At 37.3% G+C, this 22,399-nt stretch overlaps 1 protein-coding gene across 11 annotated transcripts in view; it reads left to right on the top strand.

Annotated features, from left to right (window-relative positions):
* elf1 (E74-like ETS transcription factor 1) overlaps positions 1 to 21,938 on the top strand; it is a 104,788-nt gene extending 82,850 nt beyond the window's left edge. For 4 of the 11 annotated variants that reach the window (XM_017358979.3, XM_017358978.3, XM_017358977.3 and 1 more), the window contains exons 3-9: positions 7,997 to 8,165; positions 10,663 to 10,770; positions 11,216 to 11,374; positions 12,499 to 12,582; positions 13,140 to 13,332; positions 15,955 to 16,296; positions 19,245 to 21,938. In XM_017358979.3, the coding sequence (XP_017214468.1) occupies positions 7,997 to 8,165; positions 10,663 to 10,770; positions 11,216 to 11,374; positions 12,499 to 12,582; positions 13,140 to 13,332; positions 15,955 to 16,296; positions 19,245 to 20,037 (1,848 nt within the window). In that variant the 3' untranslated portion in view covers positions 20,038 to 21,938. The remainder of the gene's footprint in view (positions 1 to 7,996; positions 8,166 to 10,662; positions 10,771 to 11,215; positions 11,375 to 12,498; positions 12,583 to 13,139; positions 13,333 to 15,954; positions 16,297 to 19,244) is intronic. The other 7 variants (XM_068213153.1, XM_073921151.1, XM_017358980.3 and 4 more) reach the window with 3 other exon arrangements.
* Positions 21,939 to 22,399: the final 461 nt, after the last annotated feature.

Below are 22,399 nucleotides of genomic sequence, written 5' to 3'. Positions count from 1 at the left end.
TAATTACACTTACTTGCCTATCAACCTAATAGACCTAGTTAAGCCTTTAAATTAGCTCAATAATAGTATCATGAAAAATATCTAGTGTAATATTATTTACTGTCATCAAGGCAAGGATAAAACAAATCAGTTATTAGAAATTAGTTATTAAAGCTATTATGTTTAGAAATGTGTTGAACAAATTTTTTCTCCGTGAAACAGAAATTGGAGAAAAAATATTTAGGAGGGCTAATAATTTAAGAAATAAATGGTGTTAACCAGGTTCCAGTTTTTTTTACTATAGCAGTTAACAATACCTTTGAAATCACAGCCATATTTTTTACAGTGTACCATATGTCAGCACAGAATCATCTCTGCCTAAGTTCATCCACAGCATGTGAAAACACCAGCTCTACAGCAGAGTCAGGCTTACATAACTTGTCTTTGCTCATCTCTCCACATCATGTATGACATTGCACCACTTTAGCGGTCAACAGACTTATTACTTATTGCTGAAAACCAGTCACTTCACACCTAGTTAATGCACGGCGTTCGAGAATCTGGTGTCCGACATTGCAGGTGAGGGTCTTGTATTGCGTCAGTGGGTTTTACATCAGAACTGGCGTCTGGTAAAGCAGAAGAGCGTTTAACTGTGGAACATGCGCATGCTATCGGGTTTATGCACACATTATAGGAACACGGAACTCAAATATGCAAACAACTGATCTTTATCTGATGTTTCCCTTTTAGAAATGTGGTTGATTATTGAGAAAAAAAGGATGTAACAGGTTTATGGCAGTCTGTTGTGAAACTTTAAGCTAATCTGCAGGTTAAAGATCATAAAGTTTTCAAGCATCAAAAATAGTGAAATACAGGAATATACAATGTACATTTTGATTCACATGAGCATCTTAAGGGATGTAAACAAAAATAATGGTCCCAACGTACTTCCTGTTTTACATTTTTAATTTTCAAAGCTTCCAAGAATCCAAAAAGAGCCACATATTGATAAATAATGTTATGAGAGCTGTTTTAACATTAAATTATGATTGAATTGCCTCTTATTATACTTATGAAATAGTTTGATAACAAGCTGGACATGTTCATGGGCCAATGACATGAGCACATTGAAATGGTCTATAGAGGCATTCAGTGAAATTTTATTTTATATACCAAATATTTCATCTGTTATATTTATATTGATTTATATTTCAGGTAAATGCTTTTATCAAATATTAAATGCTGATAAAATGCAGATTTACTGTTTTCCAAATGGACAGAAAAAAAAACGCAAATCACAATATTAGAATATCTGATGTGAAAATACCAAAGAAAATCCAGTTTATATACCAAAAAAGTCTTATTTTTAGGACTAATCATTTATTATTGGTTTAAAACTATTTAAGTATCACAAATCAGACTCGAAATACTAATTATTGAGAATTATTGATCTTCGTACTTGCCCTCCTACAGACTGCTTATTATGTTTAACTATACAGTTCTCTGGGCCACTTGAATATTTTAACATAATGTCGTTTGATCACATATTCTTCAAGATATCGTTTATTGATGGGATAAAACTATTTAAGTATCACAATGCAGACACAAAATACAAATTGTTTTCATGAAAATCTTAATCTTCATACTTGTCTTTCTTCAAACTGCGTACCATGTTTTTCTATAAAGTATTTCAGGACACTAGAATATTTTAACATATTAACATAATAACACTTATTTTTTAATATTTTTAAATGGTCAGAATAATTAAATTTCATTTTACATAAACATATGTAATGCTATTAGACCCATATTATGGTATTATAAATAATTCTCAAATAGTATTACTTTAATATCAAAGTAGATGCTTTACCTGCATATAACATGCATATACTGACATGCATCATTTCAGTGCATTTTGAATCCATTGCAATATGTTATAAATCCCAGCAAACACAATGTCACAAGACGTTAATATTAGGTTAGATTTAGGTACGATGTAGGTGATGTCAGGTCTCCAAAATTTAATGTATGTCATTTTGATGTAATGATGTTAAATGACGTTAATATTTGGTTGATTTTAGGTTGCACTGGTAAGTGAGTAAAATCCAACATTGAGTCAACATCTTAAGCCAACATCATATTGATGTCAAATACTGACATTTATTCGTCAGGCATGGCAGCCAAAGTCCAACATCTCATAGACGTCATAGTGGTTACGTCTACACAATGTCAAGCTGTAACATCATTAGATGTTGATATTTGGTTGTTTTTAGGTTGTGTCGAAAAGTGATCAAAATGGAAAGTGCAGTGGAGTTTTAAACGGTTATTTCACCCCCCAAAAAATTATTGAATCACTATTTACTCTCCCTCAAGTCATTTCAAACCTTTTTGAGTTTCCTTTTTTACTGTTGAACTCAAAAGAAGGCATTTTGAGACATCCATTGTAGTAAAAACAAACATAATGGAATTTAATGCTTACTGATTTCCAACATTTTTTCAAAATATCTTCTTTTGTTTTCACCTAAAGAAAAAAAGTCAAACAAGTTTGGAACAAGCAAATGATGACAGAATTTTCAGCTTTTGGTGATCTATTCCTTTAAATGTGTGTAGACTTGCATGTTCTGCTTTAGAATTTACATGTCATGCTGTATGAGAGAGGCTATGTAAACCGCTCACCAATGGTTTTTGCATAATTCTGATATCTGATGTCTGTAGTTTAGCAGTACGGCAGAACGAGAGGGTGAGACTGAACAAATGCACAGAACAAGACTATCTCTCCTGCTTACTCAGCAGTCAGGGCATGTGGGATTCACCAGTTTCTGTTTAACCTAGTTAAAACTTTACTTTTAGCACACTTGATGAATGATGCACACTGAAATGTTGATTGGTGGTTTATGCCATTATTCAAAGGTTTGGGGCCTGTAAGACTAAATTAGCATTTTTATTGAGTGAAGATGGATTAAAGGTATCACAAATGGCTTTTAAGACATTAAAAAGCAACAAAAAACATGCATTTTAATTATTAATGCTGCATTACATTTTCTATAAACATAACAGTAGGCTACAGCTGTTTTGAAAAAAAAAATTGCTAAAGATTATGTTAATGATGCTGAAAAGTTATATGCAAAAAGTGATGCTAAAATTATGCCTAAAATGATGCTAGTGGTGCTAAAATGTGATGCTAACGATGCTAAAAATTATGCTAAAATGATGCTAAAACCACTTGAGAATAATCCATGCAATATTTGTGTATTGTAATATATCTCAATATTAGTCTATTACTGTATTTTGGATCAAAGGCACAAGCTTGAGTAATATACAAAGCCCAAAAGTTTAAATAGCTGTGTATATCCAGTAGCTAATTCATAATATAAAGCCTCAGAATGATTGAATCTGTTTATAGTAGTCCGGAGTTTGTATTGCACAGTGCCGAATGAATTAGTCTGGCCTTGTACTGAGATTTAAAAAGCCAAACCCATCGAGTCTCTGGGGGAAAGCCATAACAACAGTAAATAGTCCAAGGATGATGGAACAAAAACAAAGAATCCTGCCAAAGGAAGATGTAAGATGGCTTATGTGTTTCACAATCCTGTTTCCAAAGCGATAACATGTCAAGCGTTCCTTTAGTGATGATCAGCGTTTTAGTGTGATTAGCTATAGTTAAGTATTGGTGTTTTGAGTCAGTGTGACTTTTTTGTTTATTACTGAAAGCTACCAAAATGATTTATGTTGCTGGAGGCTTTTCTTGTTTCTTCACACGGTTATTGCACAACTGGAAATCTAACAAACGGCATTGTGCCGCCATCTAGTGGTTACTCAATATGTAGTCACATTATTAATAAAACTTTTTAAATAAAACCTTGAAGAAAATAAGTGATAAATAGTGTAGTCTTCAAATTGAGCTTTCTTCTAAATGGTGTAAGAACAAAGCTCACCAGATTTGATCAGGCAGTGGTTTTTCTTGAGTTGTTCCCTATTTGTGATAAACTGTTTTAATATTTAATCTCTAAATAACATACTATATCTGACTGTTTTTATATAACTAGTGTTTTTTAGATACTAATATCTGTTTCATTAAATACTAGTACTTATTTGGTGGTTTGCTAGTGCTTATTTTTGTTAAAAGTATCTTTTAAAAATATACCAGTACTTTATATGTAGTACTTTTTATAATTCATATGTCATAGATTTAGATCTATCAGTACTTAGATCATTGTACATATTATATTAAATTGGTACTAGTAACTAATGAATAATTACTAGAATCTACTAAATAAGTACCAGTTTGTAATATATAAAAACTAGTGTCTAAATAAGTCGTAAGTACTAGTATAAAAAAAGAACAAATAATAATTATTGAAACCATACTAGTAGCCTAGGCTTAAAATAAGTTCTAGTACAATTTAAAAAAGATACGCTACTAGTATAGTTTTAATTAATTATTATTTGTTCTTTTATATATTTATTTATAGATACTAGTAGAGTACTTAATACTACTACAGTCAATGTTCATTCTTATTCAGATATGTTTTGCATTATCGTATAGAGGCATAATGAGAGCTGCTATCTGGATGATGTGTGATATTGAGTTGGTCACTGGCATCATTAATGAAATTTTCAATGCCAGATTTCCTTGGAAATGAAGTACCTCTAGAACAAGCCATCAAAAAACCCTTCAGATTGTTCTTACTAGCAACCCTGAATCATCTACACCACAACGTTTTTGAATAAATGAACACAACGTTTTTTTGGTAATCTCATTTTATGAATCCCCAAGAGTTAAATATTCGAGTTTTGAATCCATTAAGTTGATCTCCTCGTCAAGTGGAAGCACTTTTAGCTTAGCTAATCATAAATCATTGAATCGGATTAGACAATTAGCATCTTGCTCAAAAAACTAATTAAAAAAAAGAGTTACTATATTTATCATTTAAAGATTGACTCATATTAGTTACCATTGGAAAATGATTTTTTATTTTTTTTACTTTGCATACCATAACTAGGTAACTAGATAACAGCACTATATAATATCATTGCTCCTGCTGTAGCCATGCTACAGCTGCAAAGTTCCTTTATTATTACGAATATAAGTATAGTTCTAGCCATATCGACCTAGAAAATAACAACTTTTAATTTCCTTTCTTCTTAGTGCACTTCAAAAAAAGCTGGGTTCCACACAATTTCTTCATGTTGTCCCAAGACAAATCAATGAAGTTAACATAATTACTTTAACAAATTGTACATAAACAATTAGGTTTACGTACAAAAAAAAAAACACACAAAAAAAGAGAAAACTACAGAATTGGGTTGTTTCAGCTATTTTTTTACAAGCAGAGTAGTTTGAACAAGAACATACAATGTGTATACTCACTTTTTAGTAAAACACAATGTAACTACACGGTAAAAAATGCAGGGTTCACTCAAAAATATTTTTGTTGCCTGTTCAAACTACTTATTTAAAATGAGCTAAAAGAACACAATTCTTAAGATTTCTTTGGGAATTGATTCTTTATGATAAATCCACTTAGCTTTGTTAAAAAGTGAAAGTTAGCTTAATTCCTTTATGTTGTCCCAACACAAATCGATTGTGTGGAATCCACCATTTTTAGTGTTGCACACAATTCATTAATGTTGTCCCACCACAAATCCATTAAGTTAATATAACCAGGGTTCCCACGCTTCTTGAAAGTTCTTGAATTTAAAGTTTATGGTGTTTTTTCAGCAGTTGTGCTGTGCTGCTTTCATAAACTGTACAAATTAATTTCAATTACTTTAATTTAAAACATTCATTCATTTTCTTTTCTGCTTAGTCTGTTTATTAATCAGGGGTCGCCACAGTGGAATGAACTGCCACCTTATCCAGCATATGTTTTACGCAGTGGATGCCCTTCCAGCTGCAACCCAACTCTGGGAAACTTAATTTAAAACATTCATTCATTCATTCATTCATTCATTCATTCATTCTTTCTTTCATTTTCTTTTTGGCGTAGTCTTTTTAATAATCAAAGGTCGCCACAGTGGAATGAACTGCCAACTTATCCAGCACATGTTTTACGCAGCGGATGCCCTTCCAGCTGCATGCGATCACTTGGAAACATCCATACACAAGCATATACTGTGGACAATTTAGCTTATCCAATTCACCTGTACCACATGTTTTTTGGCTTGTGGGGGAAACCTGATCACCCGCAGGAATAATTTAAAACATTTTAATTTAAAATACTTACATTTAAATCTTATACATGGACCATGACAAATAATGCATATTATCAAAACTTCAGAAACCATAATTTGAATATTACCAGTATTGAATTCAACTAATTCATTCATTAATTTTCTTGTCGGCTTAGTCCCTTTATTAATCCGGTCTCGCCACAGCGGAATGAACCGCCAACTTATCCACAGTTTTTACGCAGCGGATGCCCTTCCAGCCACAACCCATCTCTGGGAAACATCCACACACAGTCATTCACGCACATACACTACGGACAATTTAGCCAACCCAATTCACCTGGGAAACCGGAGCACCCGGAGGAAACCCACATGAACGCAGGGAGAACATGCAAACTCCACACAGAAACGCCAACTGACCTAGCCAAGGCTCGAACCAGTGACCTTCTTGCTTTGTGGCGACAGCACTACCTACTTCTCAAAGTGGGGGTCGGGACCCCCCGAGGGGTCGCGGGGCAATTTTTATTAAACCATTAGAATTAACAAATTTTAACTATACTGAAAATAAAAATAGTCGTTTATAGTTACTATATACTATATAGTTACTATAGTAGCTTATAGTTACTAGTTCTATTGGATTGCGACCCCTGGGGTAATTACATTATATTAAAGGCAGCAATAGCGTCAGATGCATTTTGATTTTATAACATCAGGTTATACTTTCTGGCACATTTAAAGCACTGACACAAATTTAATTGGTGCGTCTACGTCATTGCATGCAAGGTTTCTGTATTTATAACCACCTCAGAGGATATTGGGGGTCGCGAGTCACTGGCATTGTTATTTTGGGGGTCGCGGGCTGAAAAGTTTGGGAACCCCTGGTTTAAAACAGTCAACATTTCTTGAAAATGATACATTAAAATGTCGTCACTATGACATTTTAATCTAAAGATTATAAACTATCGCTATATAAAGATTTGAAAAGATTTAAATGTTTTAATTTTTATTTAATCAGATTTAAAAAGTCCTTGCGTTTGGTGTCCATGAAAAAGTAGTAACCCTGTATGACTAATTTGAACAAGCTGTAACAATCTTTTTTTTTTTTTTTTTTGAGTGTACAGAAGAGTCAAGCTTGGTCAAGCTAATGGTCTAATCTAATTCAATGATTTTTGCTAAAAGTGCTAAAAGTGCTTCCGTCAGACAAATGAGATCATTTACATGGATTCAGAAATGATAAAACTCAACTGTTTAACTCAAGAGAGCTGAAAAATGTCAATTTTCCAAAAATAAAAATAAAAAAGTGGAGTGTGCAAATATTCTGGCATGTTTGAGCTGTGTGCACTGTCAGGAATGATCTCTTGTGGCTTTAAAATCCAGTACCAACTATTTCCTCTTTTCCCCCATGTGATCTCTCCACCCTCGCTCAGGAATGCTGCTGGAAATAAGGAAGCCTGATATGCTGTTTTTTGGCACGAAGCTTGACACAAACAGGGGTCATGAGTACCTTACTGGAACTGCGATGAGTTTTACGTCATTGCCTCACATGACACCACCACACAGGCTCGTCTCTGGCCTAATTGTTATGCTGACTGCTAGTAAGAGTCCAGGCGAGTGAGCGAGTGAAGCGGCTCAGGTTAAAGCTATTATGAATGGCCCATTAGCTGCCACCTCTGTGAGTAAAGAGTAACCTGGACGATTGTGGATTGGAAGCTTTCATCCGCTAGAAAGGAGGGCAAATTTATGTGTTTCAAAGCAATTATGGTGCACTTTACTGCTGAAAGCTCCACATGACGGTTGGTTCTTTTAGATCAATGGTGCATTTATGTGTGTGTTTGTTGTCCTGCAGCTGGACGACCCTTCGGTGTTTCCAGCGGTGATTGTGGAGCAGGTGCCCGCCGCCGACCTCATGCAGGTGTACTCTGGGCTGGAGGCAGACGAGGTGACTAATGGCATCATGGTGGACGCCATTCAGGACGTGGTGGAAGAGAACATGATGGGAGACGTGGGGCTGTCTGGTGAGTTCAATCACAATTATAGGTGGTCATTCTGGGGAGGGGGTGGTCTATACACCTGAAGCAAACTTGAATCACCTGCTGTTCAAAATAACGAGGTTTTTGATGTGTTTGAAAGAAGGCTTTTATGCATGCAAAAGGTTATTTTAAACTGCAAAATTGTGAAGCATTATGGCTACTTAAAATATCATTTATTGCAAGGATTTAAAGCTGATTTTACAGCACTCCATTTATCAATTCTAAGAGGCTATTCAAGAAGCATCAACTATTATTTATAAAAGGTGCTGTATGTAAGTTTTTGACTCTTCTAAAGCATAAAAATACTATAATATGTTTGCAGATATTTAAGAAAAATGCTAAGTGAGCATTCTTGTTTATCTGAAAAACAATGCTGAATGTGCCGGTATGTCTGTCTTTGTTTTGGTCATTTAACCCGATCACTGCCACTTTAGCCAATTATATTTCAGCACCTCGGATTGCCTTTGTGGAAAACAGCATATTTGACTCATTCAGTCATTAAGGCTCTCAAAGCATGCGCCCGTGACCGAAATGCGACCTCTGGTGGACAGTAGCAGACTCCAAAATGAGAAGCAGATTCAGAGTTCCACATGAGGTTATTATTTAGCAAATTATATAAATATTATGAATGTAAACATTAGATGAGCAGGTTTCATTGTTACCCTGTGCCCTAACAACACAGTACGTGGCGAGATTTGCAGTGATGATCAATCTGGCTGTTTGCACCAGATGAAAACACACGACAGAACGACAGAAATTTAAATAAAGCCATTCAGAAACACGGAATAGTGCACTTACTGCACTCCAACAAAGTAGTAAGATTTATAATCGAATTAAATATATTAAACCTCTTTAAGATCATTAAATGTACACTCTGAATCACTGATATGTGTTGGCTTGAACTAAGTTACAGTTCTAAAGTTCAATTTCAAGCAGTTTATTTTATTGTCAAGATCTGAGGTGAACTCTCTGCTGCTGCTTTCAGTAGTATGGCAATAAATTTCAAGTAAAATGGAATTCAAACTCACATTATTAGCATTTAACCCTGAATAAAGCACATGAGGTGTACCTGAGGTAATCATTGTCAGTCTGTCCTGTTGTTCAGCTGCAAGAAATAGAAGCCGTTTCTAAAATATCAATTTCATGTGCTGGTTAGAACAAAAAGTCCTTTTAATATGGAAAATATTCCTTCTATTGTGTGCTTTAGTTAGAACTTGGTTTAAATCAGCCTTAAACCAGCCTTTAGGCTCGACAGTCAGGTACACTCCTGTTGGTGCCATCAATCTGGCAACCTGCACTTTTGTGTTTAAACCAGGCGGGCAATACCTAGTTCAACCACTGGGTGTCAAACTTACTTACTGCACCTTTAATTACGCTGTTTTTTTTAAAACTAAAACACACACTAAATGCCATTAAGTTTAACAGTAGTTTTTATTAATCAAATAAAAAAAAATCTTGTCAGACTTATTTAAAACTAGAATCATTTGATAACATATTAATAGAGTATCAAAGTACAGCCCTAAAATACTGATAACTGTCATTGTAAGTATTTGTTCTGTCACTCTTCAAGGTTTTTTAGCAAAGACATTTAAATATGAAATCTAAAATTTAGTATGGGTACTTGTTATGGGGTATGGGTAGTTGTTGCATATATTTTATAAATAACATACAGTTGAAGTCAGAATTATTAGCCCCCCTTTGAATTTTTTCTTCTTTTTGAAATATTTCCTAAATTATGTTTAACAGGACAAGGAAATTTTCATAGCATGTCTGATCAAATTTTTTCTTCTTCTTATTTTTTTTATTTGAATAAAAGTAGTTTTTAAATTTTTAAACACCATTTTAAGGACAAATTAAATCAGTTATTAGAAATAAGTTATTAATGTTTATTATGTTTAGGAGAAAATGTTTTCTCCGTTACACAGAAATTGGGGGGAAAATAAACATGGGGCTAATAATTCAAGCGGGCTAATAATTCTGACTTCAACTGTAGATATGTCTGTTATGCTATTATTTAATCCATATTTTGAAAGTGTATTTTCACAAATGGTATTTGAAACAAAGCTGACATTTGCCATCAATGTATATAAAAGTATAAACATCTCTGTTTAAAACAAATACACATCTCATTTGTGACCTTTTGCAGTATTAGTGTCTCAAACACTCACTCAGTTTGCTGCTTGTTCAAACTAATTTTTAAAATGAGCTGAAACCACACAATTCTTTAGAGCTTAATTGTTTTATGTTCAATCCACTTACATTTAAACCTGGCATTTTTACAGTGTTCATACTTTCATTTGCCCCTTCAGTCACAATAAACAGACACAATTTATTTATTTATGTTCATATATAGAACTACTTCATCCATTTGTTCAATAAATATCCCAGAAATATCCCCAAAATGTATTTCATGGAGTGCATGGTAATGAATGAAACACAACCTTAATGTTTGTCAAGTGTTAACAGTGTGTTTTGTACACAGTAGAGACCCCAGTCTCAGGGGGAGAAGACAACATGGAGACCATCGAGGCGGCTGAAGCCCTGCTGAACATGGAATCTCCCAATAACATCCTGGATGAGAAGCGCATGAGTATGTGATGAATCACTTTCTGTTTACATACTGCACTGCTGTTCTTTTACAAATACTTGTGGGGAGACTTCTTCAAAAAACACAGTACACTGAAGTTAGTTAAAGGGACAATTCTGCTATCATTTACTCACCCTTGAATCCAGTTCAAGTGTTTTGGTTCTGTTGAACACAAAATAAGTTATTTTGAATAATGTTGGAAACTTATAACCATTGACTTTTATAGTAGGAATAACAAATACTATGGAAGACAGTGGTTACAGGTTTCCAATATTCTTCAAAATATCTTCTCTTCTGTTTAAAATAACAAACTAATACACAAGTCAGAGGTGAGTTAATGATAGCATTGATTCAAATGTTTGGGTGAACTGTCTCTTTAACATGCACACTGCTCTGTCTGTCAATGTTCAAGTAAAAACTCTTATACTCTGTCTTTGGCCTTTTATAGTTCACACATATGGGAATATCCTGGAAACAGACCTGAGCTACATCTCCCTCCGTCCAGAGCATCTCTCAAATGGCATGGATGTTGCCCACGATGATGAGACGTCCTCTTTGGATGAAGTCCCTCAGAAAAACTTTTCCAAGCCTGCCAGGAAAACCAAAGGTACCATAATCCACCAGTAGAAGGCAGTGTGTGCCTCATGTATTTTTGCTAGAAATCCTAATATTATTTACTCACCTTGCACTTGTTCCAAACTTGTGTGAGTTGGTTTCTTCTTTTGAACACACCAAAAATGTTTGAATGTTGGTACCTAACTATTGACCTTTGCCATTGAGTTCCATAGTTTTTCCTGTCTGCATAAGTAAAGGACTTGAACTATCTGGTTACCAGCAGTTTTCGAGTTCAACAAAACAAAAAATATTGATTTAACCCAAATATGTGTTGAAAAACTTGAGGAACTGGGTAATACATTATTATATTATATTAATAATTAATATTATAATATATCATTGTTCACATATTTAGTAGTGCTGGGCAAAGATTATTCATGATTAACCAGATTCAAAATAAAAGTTTGTTTTGACATAATATATGTATGTGTGTGTATTATATGTATATATTATATGATATAGTACGACACACACACACACACATACATACATAAAAACAAAAGTATACAAATGCATTTTTTAATTAAGATATTTAAATTTATATATTCATTCATTTTCTTTCGGCTTAGTCCTTTATTTATCAGGGGTCACCACAGAGGAATGAACCGCCAACTATTCCGCCCTTCCAGCTGCAACCTAGGACTGGGAAACACCCATATACTCTCAAACATTCTTATAAACAATGGCCCATTTAGTTCATCCAATTCACCTACACCGCATGTATTTGGACTGTGAGGAAAACCGGAGCACATGGAGGAAACCCACGCAAGCACAGGGAGAACATGCAAACTCCACACAGAAATGCCAACTGGCCCAGATGGGCAGCTGGTAGTGCAAAAAGAAACAAAAGCCGTAGGTGGTGTCATACCGACCCATAGCGTTCGTTTTAAAGACAAAATGCAGCCATAGACACCTCTGGCTACATAATTCACGCTTTCCAAAATATATACAGGGGCACGTTTTCACAATGAGACTGTGTTGGTTTTGTTTTTCGTTTGGTTTTATTTAAGTTACATTAACAATTAGAAAGATTCCCTAGCTGAAATAACTTAAAAGCTTTCTTTTATTAAACTTTTTTCTTCATATAAAGTAACACAATTTTTGCTCATCCTGCAGTGCGCAAACCAAGACCAGCGCGGCCATGCTCTCCAATAACCAATCCATCTCTCCCGCTGAAGAAGAAAAGCAAAGAGGGCAAAGGTAAGCTCTGGCTCGGACCGCTGTGCATTACTAAAGGAGAAAAAGTTGGAAACAATGGCTTTTCTCTCTCCCGCGTGCATCACAAATCGCTCTTACTGCCAGAGAGAGAGGCCGATCTGCGGCTGCTTAATTGATGAGCTGCTCTCAAAGTGCTGCGTTAGTGAGGCAACTAAAAGTGATCGCGGGCTGGAGGGCACATCGATGCTGTCCCGATAGCGGCCCCTTATGCATGTGTGCCTTTCCCACATACATATACATCACCTTGACACACCACTGCCGGGATAGCTGTTTTTAACCACTTCTGGCCAAAGCACACGACAAACAAGAATAATCTAGTGACAGACCCCCGCTAATTAATTTCCAGCCTGGCGTAAGGCTAGCATGAACAGAGAATTGATTTATTAAGGTTATGAGAAGGAATGCAATAATTGCACCTCTGCCAATTCGCCTTGTTAAATAAGACCTGTGGAATCGCGTGTGAAATATGAAAGGCGTTTTTATGAGTCTAAACTTTTAATGAGTCGACGGAGGAATCTAAAAGAGCTTTCTTCTTGTAGGTAACACCATCTACCTGTGGGAGTTCCTGCTGGCCTTGCTGCAAGACAAAAACACCTGTCCCAAATACATCAAGTGGACGCAGAGAGAGAAGGGCATTTTTAAGCTGGTGGACTCCAAGGCTGTCTCCAAACTGTGGGGAAAGCACAAAAACAAGCCTGATATGAACTATGAAACCATGGGCCGAGCACTCAGGTGAGTCGATGGTTACCAACAGTTCACCCACATACACCAGTTGCTTTTGCTGACCTCCTGCTTAGGCTTCCGTCGGTATCAAATGTTCTTGTTGAGATTTATTATCGTAATATTGACCTAAGCTGTAAAAAAGGGTTACATTTAACAGGTATAATAACAATAAATACCTTGTATGTGTTGTAGATATTTGTTCAGGGTAAATTAAATTAGGACTAAACAAACACTAAACACTGAGAAAAAGGCAGATTAATTACAATTACCACCTGAATGGTTACTGTAGATTTCATTCTGTCAGTTTTAAGACTTTTTAAGACCTTTTTTAAGACCGTTATGAATTAAATGTCATACTAATTTAGGGCTGAACACTGAATATTTACCTGGTTGGGCCAATATGTGCCTTTTAAGTATTGCACCTTACTGGGGTTTAGGACTTTTATCCACATTTTTTTACAGGATAGTCTATACACACACAGCTGTTTAACACTGTACCTACCGAGTCAGTGAAGGACCACAGATGGCCACATCGCGAAATGCGGAGGGGGTTTGTTTCCCATACGGCGTGCGGTATCAAATTCCATCACAACAACACTCTTCCAGCAGTGCATACTCGCATCTAAGAGTTCTTTCACACCTGCCTTATTTAGTTCGATTGAATCGCACTAGAGTTTGTTTTCACTTTTGGTGCGGCTTGTTTGGGCTGGTGAGAATGCAGCAATCGTACTCGAGTGCGCACCAAAAGCGGACCAAATAAGCGTACCGAGACCTGCATTAAGAGGTGGTCTTGGTACGCTTTCAAACGAACCCTGGAGCGGTTCGTTTGTGGTGAGAATATGATCTATACTAAAACAGGTCCAAAAAAGTACTGCAACTTTTGGACTAATCCAGCTGCCGTAGGCCGATGCGCTGTGTATTATGGGATATGGAGGAAAAATATTTGTTGACAGCACTTTACCAACAGAGAGAGGGGAAAACATTACCTGATGGATCGTTGCTAATATTTCTGCAAGATGTCCATGTCGCAGTTTAGCTAAATTAATTCACGCCTCCTACTGAAGTGACGAGCGATGCATTAAAACCCTGTTTTCCAGCCGCAGTCACGCTTCATTCTCGAAATTTAAAGTTTGTCTAAAGCAGGCATACAATCAGTCAGCGCAGACGTCCCTCCAGAGTAAAAAGGACATTTTGTCTGCCGGTTTTGTTTACGTGCGGGAGTTCATTGGCATTTTCCCTCATGTGAATTCTGACCAATCAATAAGCAGTTTAGGAAATATGTTCAACAACATCTGGCCAATGAGAGGTGTGGATTTTGTCAGATGACTGCATTTTGGTTCGTTTCAACTGGTTCGGACCAAAGCCAGCAGTGTGGTGTGAAAATGACCCAAAGACGGCAGAAAATAAACAATGTATCATTTAGGGTGCTTTCACACCTACACTTTTGTTTCGGAACGTGTCTCGTTTGCCCAGTTAGCGCGGTTCGATTGGCATATGTGAACAGGGCAATCGCACTCTGTTCCGCGCCAAAGTAATCGCTCCGAGATCGCTTGAGTGAGGTGGTCTCGGGTCGATTGAAACGAACCCTGGAGCGGTTCGATTGCAGTGAGAAGGCGATCCGATTCGAGCGCGGTTATATCACAGTGTTTTATGGATATGTAATAGGCTTACGGCTATATGAAGAGAGAATTATGAGTAGGGCGGGAAGTTTCGCGGGTCTCCGGATGCCCGCAAACGAGTGATGATCTCCCGGTAATCTCGCGTCTCTCTCCCGGTCCTCAAATAGGCATCGTCGCGCACCCTTCTCACCCCTCCCCACCGTGTCTCTCCTCAGACACGTCGCGCGCACCCTGTCAATCACCACCAAACCACCACCTCTCCTGACAGCTGAGCGGGACGCTGCAAAATAAACCCTGACACTCTGACCAATGTAAGGAGAGTTTACTCGCACGTGACTTGTTTTAGCTCTTTTGGTCCGATTAAAAACTTTGCAGTGTGAAAGCAAACCGCTCTAAGAGCAAAGAGCAACAATGTAACAATTGTAATCTCTGTTTCGGAACAACTGAATCGATTCACAGGTGTGAAAGCACCCTATTGGCCTTGGTCCGGACCAAATGAAGCGAACTACAGATGTGAAAGCAATAATATCTCTAATATCTCGCTTGTCACGGGGGCATACATTCAGGTAAAGTCAGCAAATTAAAAAGAAAACAACCGAAATTACATAAAACATTGGATAGCATGGTGATGCAATGACAGTTATTGAACTATGTGCTTTGTAAAACGGGATCATGAAAGGAACATTAAAAAAGCAACTCATGTAAACACCTTCATTATATTATTGTCTTATTCAGATTAAGCAAACAATTTGATTACTGATGTCTTTGTAAACATAGTAACTGTTGCTTGATTGAAGTATTTTTAGATGGACTGGAAACAAGCCCATAACGCTAAGTAAGATAAGATCTTTTTGCAGTGAGAAAGTTCTTCAAAGGCAACCTGAATGTTTAAATAATAAATAATTATTCACAGTATTTCAAAGTGACCACATTATTAATATTGTGCATGGTCATTACCATGATATATTAGATTAGTAAATATCAGCGTATGTCTACTCCCGCTATCTTTTAGGTACTATTACCAGAGGGGTATATTGGCCAAAGTGGAAGGACAGCGGCTTGTTTACCAGTTTAAGGAGATGCCAACAGATCTGGTCATTATTGATGAAGACGACGGTCAAGGGGACGATGGTGGTGCAGGTTACGGAGGGCACCGGGCAGCTCCTCACGGACGGGTGGGCCGTGGCTCATCACGTTCACAGGGGAGGAACACGCAGGTGAAGACAGTAAAGAGGGAGATGAGTCCCGGTCTGAACAGCAGGAACGGAAAACAAGCCGAACAGCTTCTGCAGACGGTTCATGTCCTCCAGCCAAATCAAGGAGCTGCTGTCCCAGCGCAGACACACTCCGTAAGGTGAGAGGTGTTTGTGTACAGGTACAATAACAAACTAAAAACACTGGTCAAATTAGGGCTGCAGGATATTGGAACAATCTAAAATTGCGATATTTTATACGAGTATAATTTCACCAGGTGATTTGTATGGCTCTATTTGGGAAGATTTAGATGGACTGAGATAATCAAGTCTTTTTCTACTCAGTGCATCTGCATAAAATAATAAACTATTAGCATATATGAATATGACAGAGCAGAAAGGTAAATAACAGTACTTTTTGGTTTTCTGGGGAGTCAAACTGTATAGACCATTTCAATGTGGTCATGTCACTGGCTCATGAACATTTCCTGCCTGCTGTTTAACTATTTCATTACTGTTACAAGAGGCAGTTCAATTAAATCATAACATTAAAACAGCTATTATAACTTTATTTATCAATATATGGACCTTTTTGGATTCTCAGAAGCTATGGAAATGAAAAATGTATAACAGGAAATACATTAGGACCATTGTTTTTGTTTACATCCCTCAAAATGGTCTATTCAAGTACATAAATTTAACAATCAAATATAAAACAACTTGATCATTATTGTATAAATAATACAAATAAAAAATAATCTAATCCTGCAATGTGGCTATTGTGGATACACACAGTGCCATATTGATGCTCAAACTCTACCAAATCTATTAAGCTGTCTTGCCATCCTGATTTTTTTTAGGCAGCCCCAACAATGGCTGTTTCATAAGCGATCAATTAGTAGCACTTTTCCTATAAGGCATACAACTTTCAGAGCCCTCAGCATGAATTTGGTAACATGACTTAATTTGTTCGCTCATTTTAGTTAAATCATAGTACATCTTGGCCAAATTAGCTGAATCGAGGAAACAAATTAGTGCAAAGTAGCTACAATTCAACTAAATTAAAACCATTAGACAGAGTTCTACAACACGGCTATAGTTTAGCTAAATTAAAACTAGGGTGGGGATCATTACAACAGGGACAGGGATAAATAAGGCTGATAAATAAAATGGTCATGGATAAATAACTGTTAAGAAGTCTTTATATGAGGCCACAGTTTTAATGTGTGGGTCTCCCATGAACAAATGATGACAATTAACAAAGGTCAATGTCTACCATTACACCTTCAATACAGTTTGGTGTTAGCTTGCTGAATGCTTCAGTTAGCATATATACATATAAATATACAAATATCTGTATTGTTTGGGATGTTTTAGCCCTCTCTGTCAATGCTGGTAAGACAGAACACTCATTGGGCTAATTTGACTTTCAAATGACTAGTTTTTCATTCATTCATTCATTTTCTTTTCGGCTTAGTCCCTTTATTAATCTGGGATCGCCACAGTGGAATGAACCGCCAACTTGTCCAGCATATGTTTTACGCAGCGGATGCCCTTCCAGCTGCAACCCACATACACACACACATCCATACATACTCATTCACACTCATACTCACACTCATACACTACAGACAATTTAGCTTACCCAATTCACCTGTACCACATGTCTTTGGACTGTGGGGGAAATCGGAGCACCCGGAGGAAACCCACGTGAACGTGGGGAGTACATGCATCTCCAATTAGAAACGCCAACTCACCCAGCTGAGGCTCGAACTAGCGACCTTCTTGCTGTGAGGCGACAGCCCACCTACTGCGCCACTGCGTTGCCCATTACTAGGTGTCATAATCAGATATTTATTCATTAATTTTCCTTCGACTTAGTCTCTGATTTATTTGAGGTTACCACAGCGGAATGAACCACCAACTATTCCAGCATATGTTTTATGCAGCCGATGCCCTTCCAGATGCAATCCAGTACCAGTACTTCACTCATCTTGGGAACACCTTCAGGTTATGGTGTTTTAATGCATAAATGTACAACTTCTTAATCTTATCTTCTTGGACAAGTAAAGACAAATGCTGCATCCCAATTCACCTACTTATACTACACTTTAAACGTATGTCCTTTTTTGTGAAGGAAAAATATGTACTTTTGACTGTGTAACAGACGAGTATGCAAGCTTTGGGACAGATTTTGGGACAGATTAACAGATCGTTATGTTGCTTGCCTCAGTCATCCACACATCGTCCACATTCATTTCATATTTATTTTCCACCCTATCCTGCAGCAGCAGGATAATCACCCATTCACTAGTCTTTAATACAGAGAAATCTCCTCAGGTCTTTGGGTGACGTTAATGTCCAAACCTGTCTGTATTTAAGGTCAGTATTGTTGTTGCAGATGAAATATAACACAGAAAATGAGATTTAAATATTTTCCAGTGGGATTGATATTAATTAACAGTCATACAAACATCTTTACCGAAGCCACTCTACTTGACGGTTGGTATCGTGCGTCCATCATGTTTGTAGTTTATTTACACTTTTCACCTGCGTTTGTAGTTCTAATTGTATTTGCTTCCTACTTGCAATGTATTGTGGGCAATATTAGCGGTTAGAGTATAGCCGGTCCTACACTTGCAGTTTTTACCGGAAATAGTAAACCATCCGCCATACTTTTTTCAATATACTACAATTTGGCACATACTAATTCTTTTTTCAAATACTATTTAGGACAAATAGTATGCGAATTGGGATGCAGCAAAATAGTTTAAACACTTGTCCTGGAGGGCAAACGTCCTGCAAAATTTAGTTCCAACCCCAATTAGACACACCTGAACCAGCTAATCAAGCTCTATATAGGTATACTAGAAACATCCAGGCTGGTGTGTTGAAAGTTGGAGCTAAACTATGCTGGACACCGGCTGTCCAGGAGTTTGTGCACCCCTGGTTTAAATCTAGTTTCTTTATTCCATATTCACTCAGAACCTAATAAACCTAAATAAACCTAAGAAATTCCTTTTGATTTTCCTCTTCATTCTGCTTGTAGTTCCAGCAGCACAAGAGTTCTCTCTTTGTAACCTCGTGCCCTTTTCTCTCTCTCTCTCAGGACTATAAATATGCCAGGCTCTGTTCCCATGGTCCTCACGTCAGGAGCTCAAGGAGGAGGTCCAATGACCCTGCAGACCCTGCCGCTGTCCTCTGTCCTGACCAACGGGGATTCCTCGACTCACGCCTCCCCACCACGGGTCATACTCCACACAGTGCCTTCAACCAGCCCTGGAGGTAAAGATGTGCTCACCATCCAGACAGCCTCTCTGACCACAGACAGTCTCCACTCTCAGCAGCTCCTGGTGTCTACTTTAAGCTCATCCAGCGGAGGGGTCATCAGCACCACGCCACAGCAGACCGCATCTCTGAACGGCATCACCCGCTTGGTCACTCTCAATGCCAACGGGCAGCCTGTTGTGGCTCAACAACCCGGCACGGTCATCGCCACTGTCCTGAAGCCCAGTGAGTATCAAAGCCTGCAAGTGAAGGAGGAGATCAGCGATCCTCAATACTTCCAATCGCTGGTCAACAACAGTCCAAGCTTTGCTTCATTCTGCAAGGACGAGATTGCGGAGGGAATGGCGGAGATGAGCTACAGAACTGTGATCATCAACACTGCAGGACAGGAGCTCAGCCAGAGCCTCAACGGACACTCGCAGCTGGCCAGCAGCCCCAGTGAAGGCCTCACCCCAGTGGAGGAGCTGGAAGTGCGGGGTGAAGTGGCTCTGCATCCGGAACCTGAGGCCAAGGAGCTTTTGGAGAGCTCTCAAGGTCTGCAGGAGCTCCCGGTCACCATGCAAATCCCTGCATCCCACTTCATCCAGGTAAAAGCCGAGCCCACTGAGACCTAAACTATCAGCGCAAGAATGTGGACACAATCTACCAACATATAAACAGGATTTTATTTCAGTGGAGCAGATTGTTTGTAATTTATTGCTCTTGATTGTTTAGAAAGAGGCGCTGCCTGCAAGACCGTTTACTTAAAAGTTATTTTGTGCCTAAATTCGAACCTTGAGGGATATCAAGCAAGATGTCACGACGAAAGCTCTTCGGTTTGCTTTTCGATAAACTTCCAACAGGAGAGCAGCCATTCTTTACCCAGGGATATTCCCACCGTATGTGCCAGTTGAGATGCTTCTGTCTCTTCTCATCTCCAACGACAAACCAAACAAATAAACAGAGGGACCAAAGGAAGAGTTGGTGGGAAGCCAAATCAAACCAACAACGCATCATTGACTTTACGAGAAAAACACACACACAGTTGATTGTCACACACAAGATGGAAGAGCATTTGGTTTGTTTTTTATTCCACATGTAGCCATATTAGCCTTTTGGAAAGAGAGAGTTCCTAGGTGGTCAATGCTTTGTTTTGGAAGTGATGCTTTTGAAGGGGAAGATTATATGATTCATTCTGTTTTTAATACGAAATTATGACATTATCTCATCCCCCTCATGCCGTCAGAACCGACAAGGCCATTATTTTTCCATCACACATGAGTTTAAAAGCACTGCGCTTTTTATGGAAATGGGCATTGCCTGTCCAAAGAGACAGATCTAGAAGACTTTGTTTGTATATAGCACCAGACTAGAGAATATAGTGACAGTTTCCAAAATCATCTGCTAAAGTATTTCCCCATTATAACCTTGTTCCTATGAAAAGGAATGCAGTATATATATCTAAATATATGAATATAAAATATACAACTGAGATTTGATTTATGGCCACAAATTTATTTATTTTCTGAATTTCAAATTTCTGTATAAAAGACTTTTTTAACAACACAAATATGAGGGAAAATATGCAGTATGTAGAGCTACAGTCATTTAACCCATAAGAATCCAGTGTGCGTGTTTATTGCGAGCTGTATTTTTCCAGTTTAAAGCATTCCTTGTAATCTTTTCATATTTTATCTATTTTTCAACATAAGGGGATCCGAACTTACAGTAGCTTTATGAGATTGAGCTATCATGCTGTTCTTACTGTGATGTGTTGTTTAAAGCCATTTTTTTACAGATCTTATGTGCTAGAATGTTCTTCTGTCTTTAAGCTGTCATACTTTTACTCTGCGTCGAATGACTAGTTCAATCGATGCCTTTCATGTCGGTTTTTCAGATCACCGATGGTCTCGGCATTGATTTCTCTGTCTGAGACATTTAGCTAGATAGTTCAAATGTATTTATTTGTAGTTGATGTGTCTGTCCCTTTCTCACTTCATTTATATCCAATGAACCCAGATTCATAATAGAAGCATCTGCACAAGTAAACCGAGCGGACGGTGCAGCCATATCTGAAACTAAATCTGTGCTAAATTGCACTGAAGTTCTAGGTCTAAATGTAGACCGGACTTCCAGAAGCTGATCATAGGCAACTTTTGCCCTTAATTATTTTAGACTAACACCAAAACTCTGGTGCTGCTCTGACAATCGTAGCTGTATTTTGTACTATGCATCAAGACAATCGGTAAGCTCATTTATAATAGAAGAAAGATGTCCTTTTGGCCACCGTGTGATCTTCGAACCTGGTTTTGGGTTTGAAATGTTGGTTTTGACTGCAAGCTTTATGCTTTGTAGGTTTTGGGGTAAAAGTATGCAAGTGCTCACCCAATAATTTCAGCTTGCCTTTTCTTGGGGCTTTTCTTTGTTTCCAATTGTCTTTTAGTAGAGTAGATTTTTGTTTTCTATAAAAAGAAAAAGTAAACCAAAGAATAAAAAAAAAGATACTGTAATAAAACCATCTTTGCCTTAACGCAAATCTGCGATCTCCTGTTTTCTTTTTGTTTTTTTGCATACAGTAGAAATGAACTCTCTGGATCACAGACAAAAAGATCTGTTTTCATGTTAGTTAAAGTGTTTTCTGTATATTTACAGATGTAAATTGCATTATGGGACCTTGATCTCTGCTCTGTTGATGCTTTATGCTGAAAATTCAACTCTACAGTATAGAAAAGTGTATATATATATATATATATATATATATATATATATATATATATATATATATATATATATATATATATATATATATATAATGTACTGCCAGTTAAAACAAGGTTTTTGTAATATACAACACCAATCCAGACAATATACCACTTATATTAAACTACTAAAAATGTTTATAGAAATCACTTTTTCAAACTTTTTTAGGTTAAAAGTTGTTGAAAGAAAGATCAAGGTTCAATAATGCAACTCAAAAGCATAAATATGCTGGGAAAA

Source organism: Danio rerio, chromosome 14 (genome assembly GCF_049306965.1).
Source record: "Danio rerio strain Tuebingen ecotype United States chromosome 14, GRCz12tu, whole genome shotgun sequence".
In the NCBI taxonomy this organism is placed as follows: domain Eukaryota; kingdom Metazoa; phylum Chordata; class Actinopteri; order Cypriniformes; family Danionidae; genus Danio; species Danio rerio.
The sequence above is the reverse complement of the archived record's forward strand: the minus strand, read 5'-3'. Positions and strand labels throughout refer to the sequence as shown.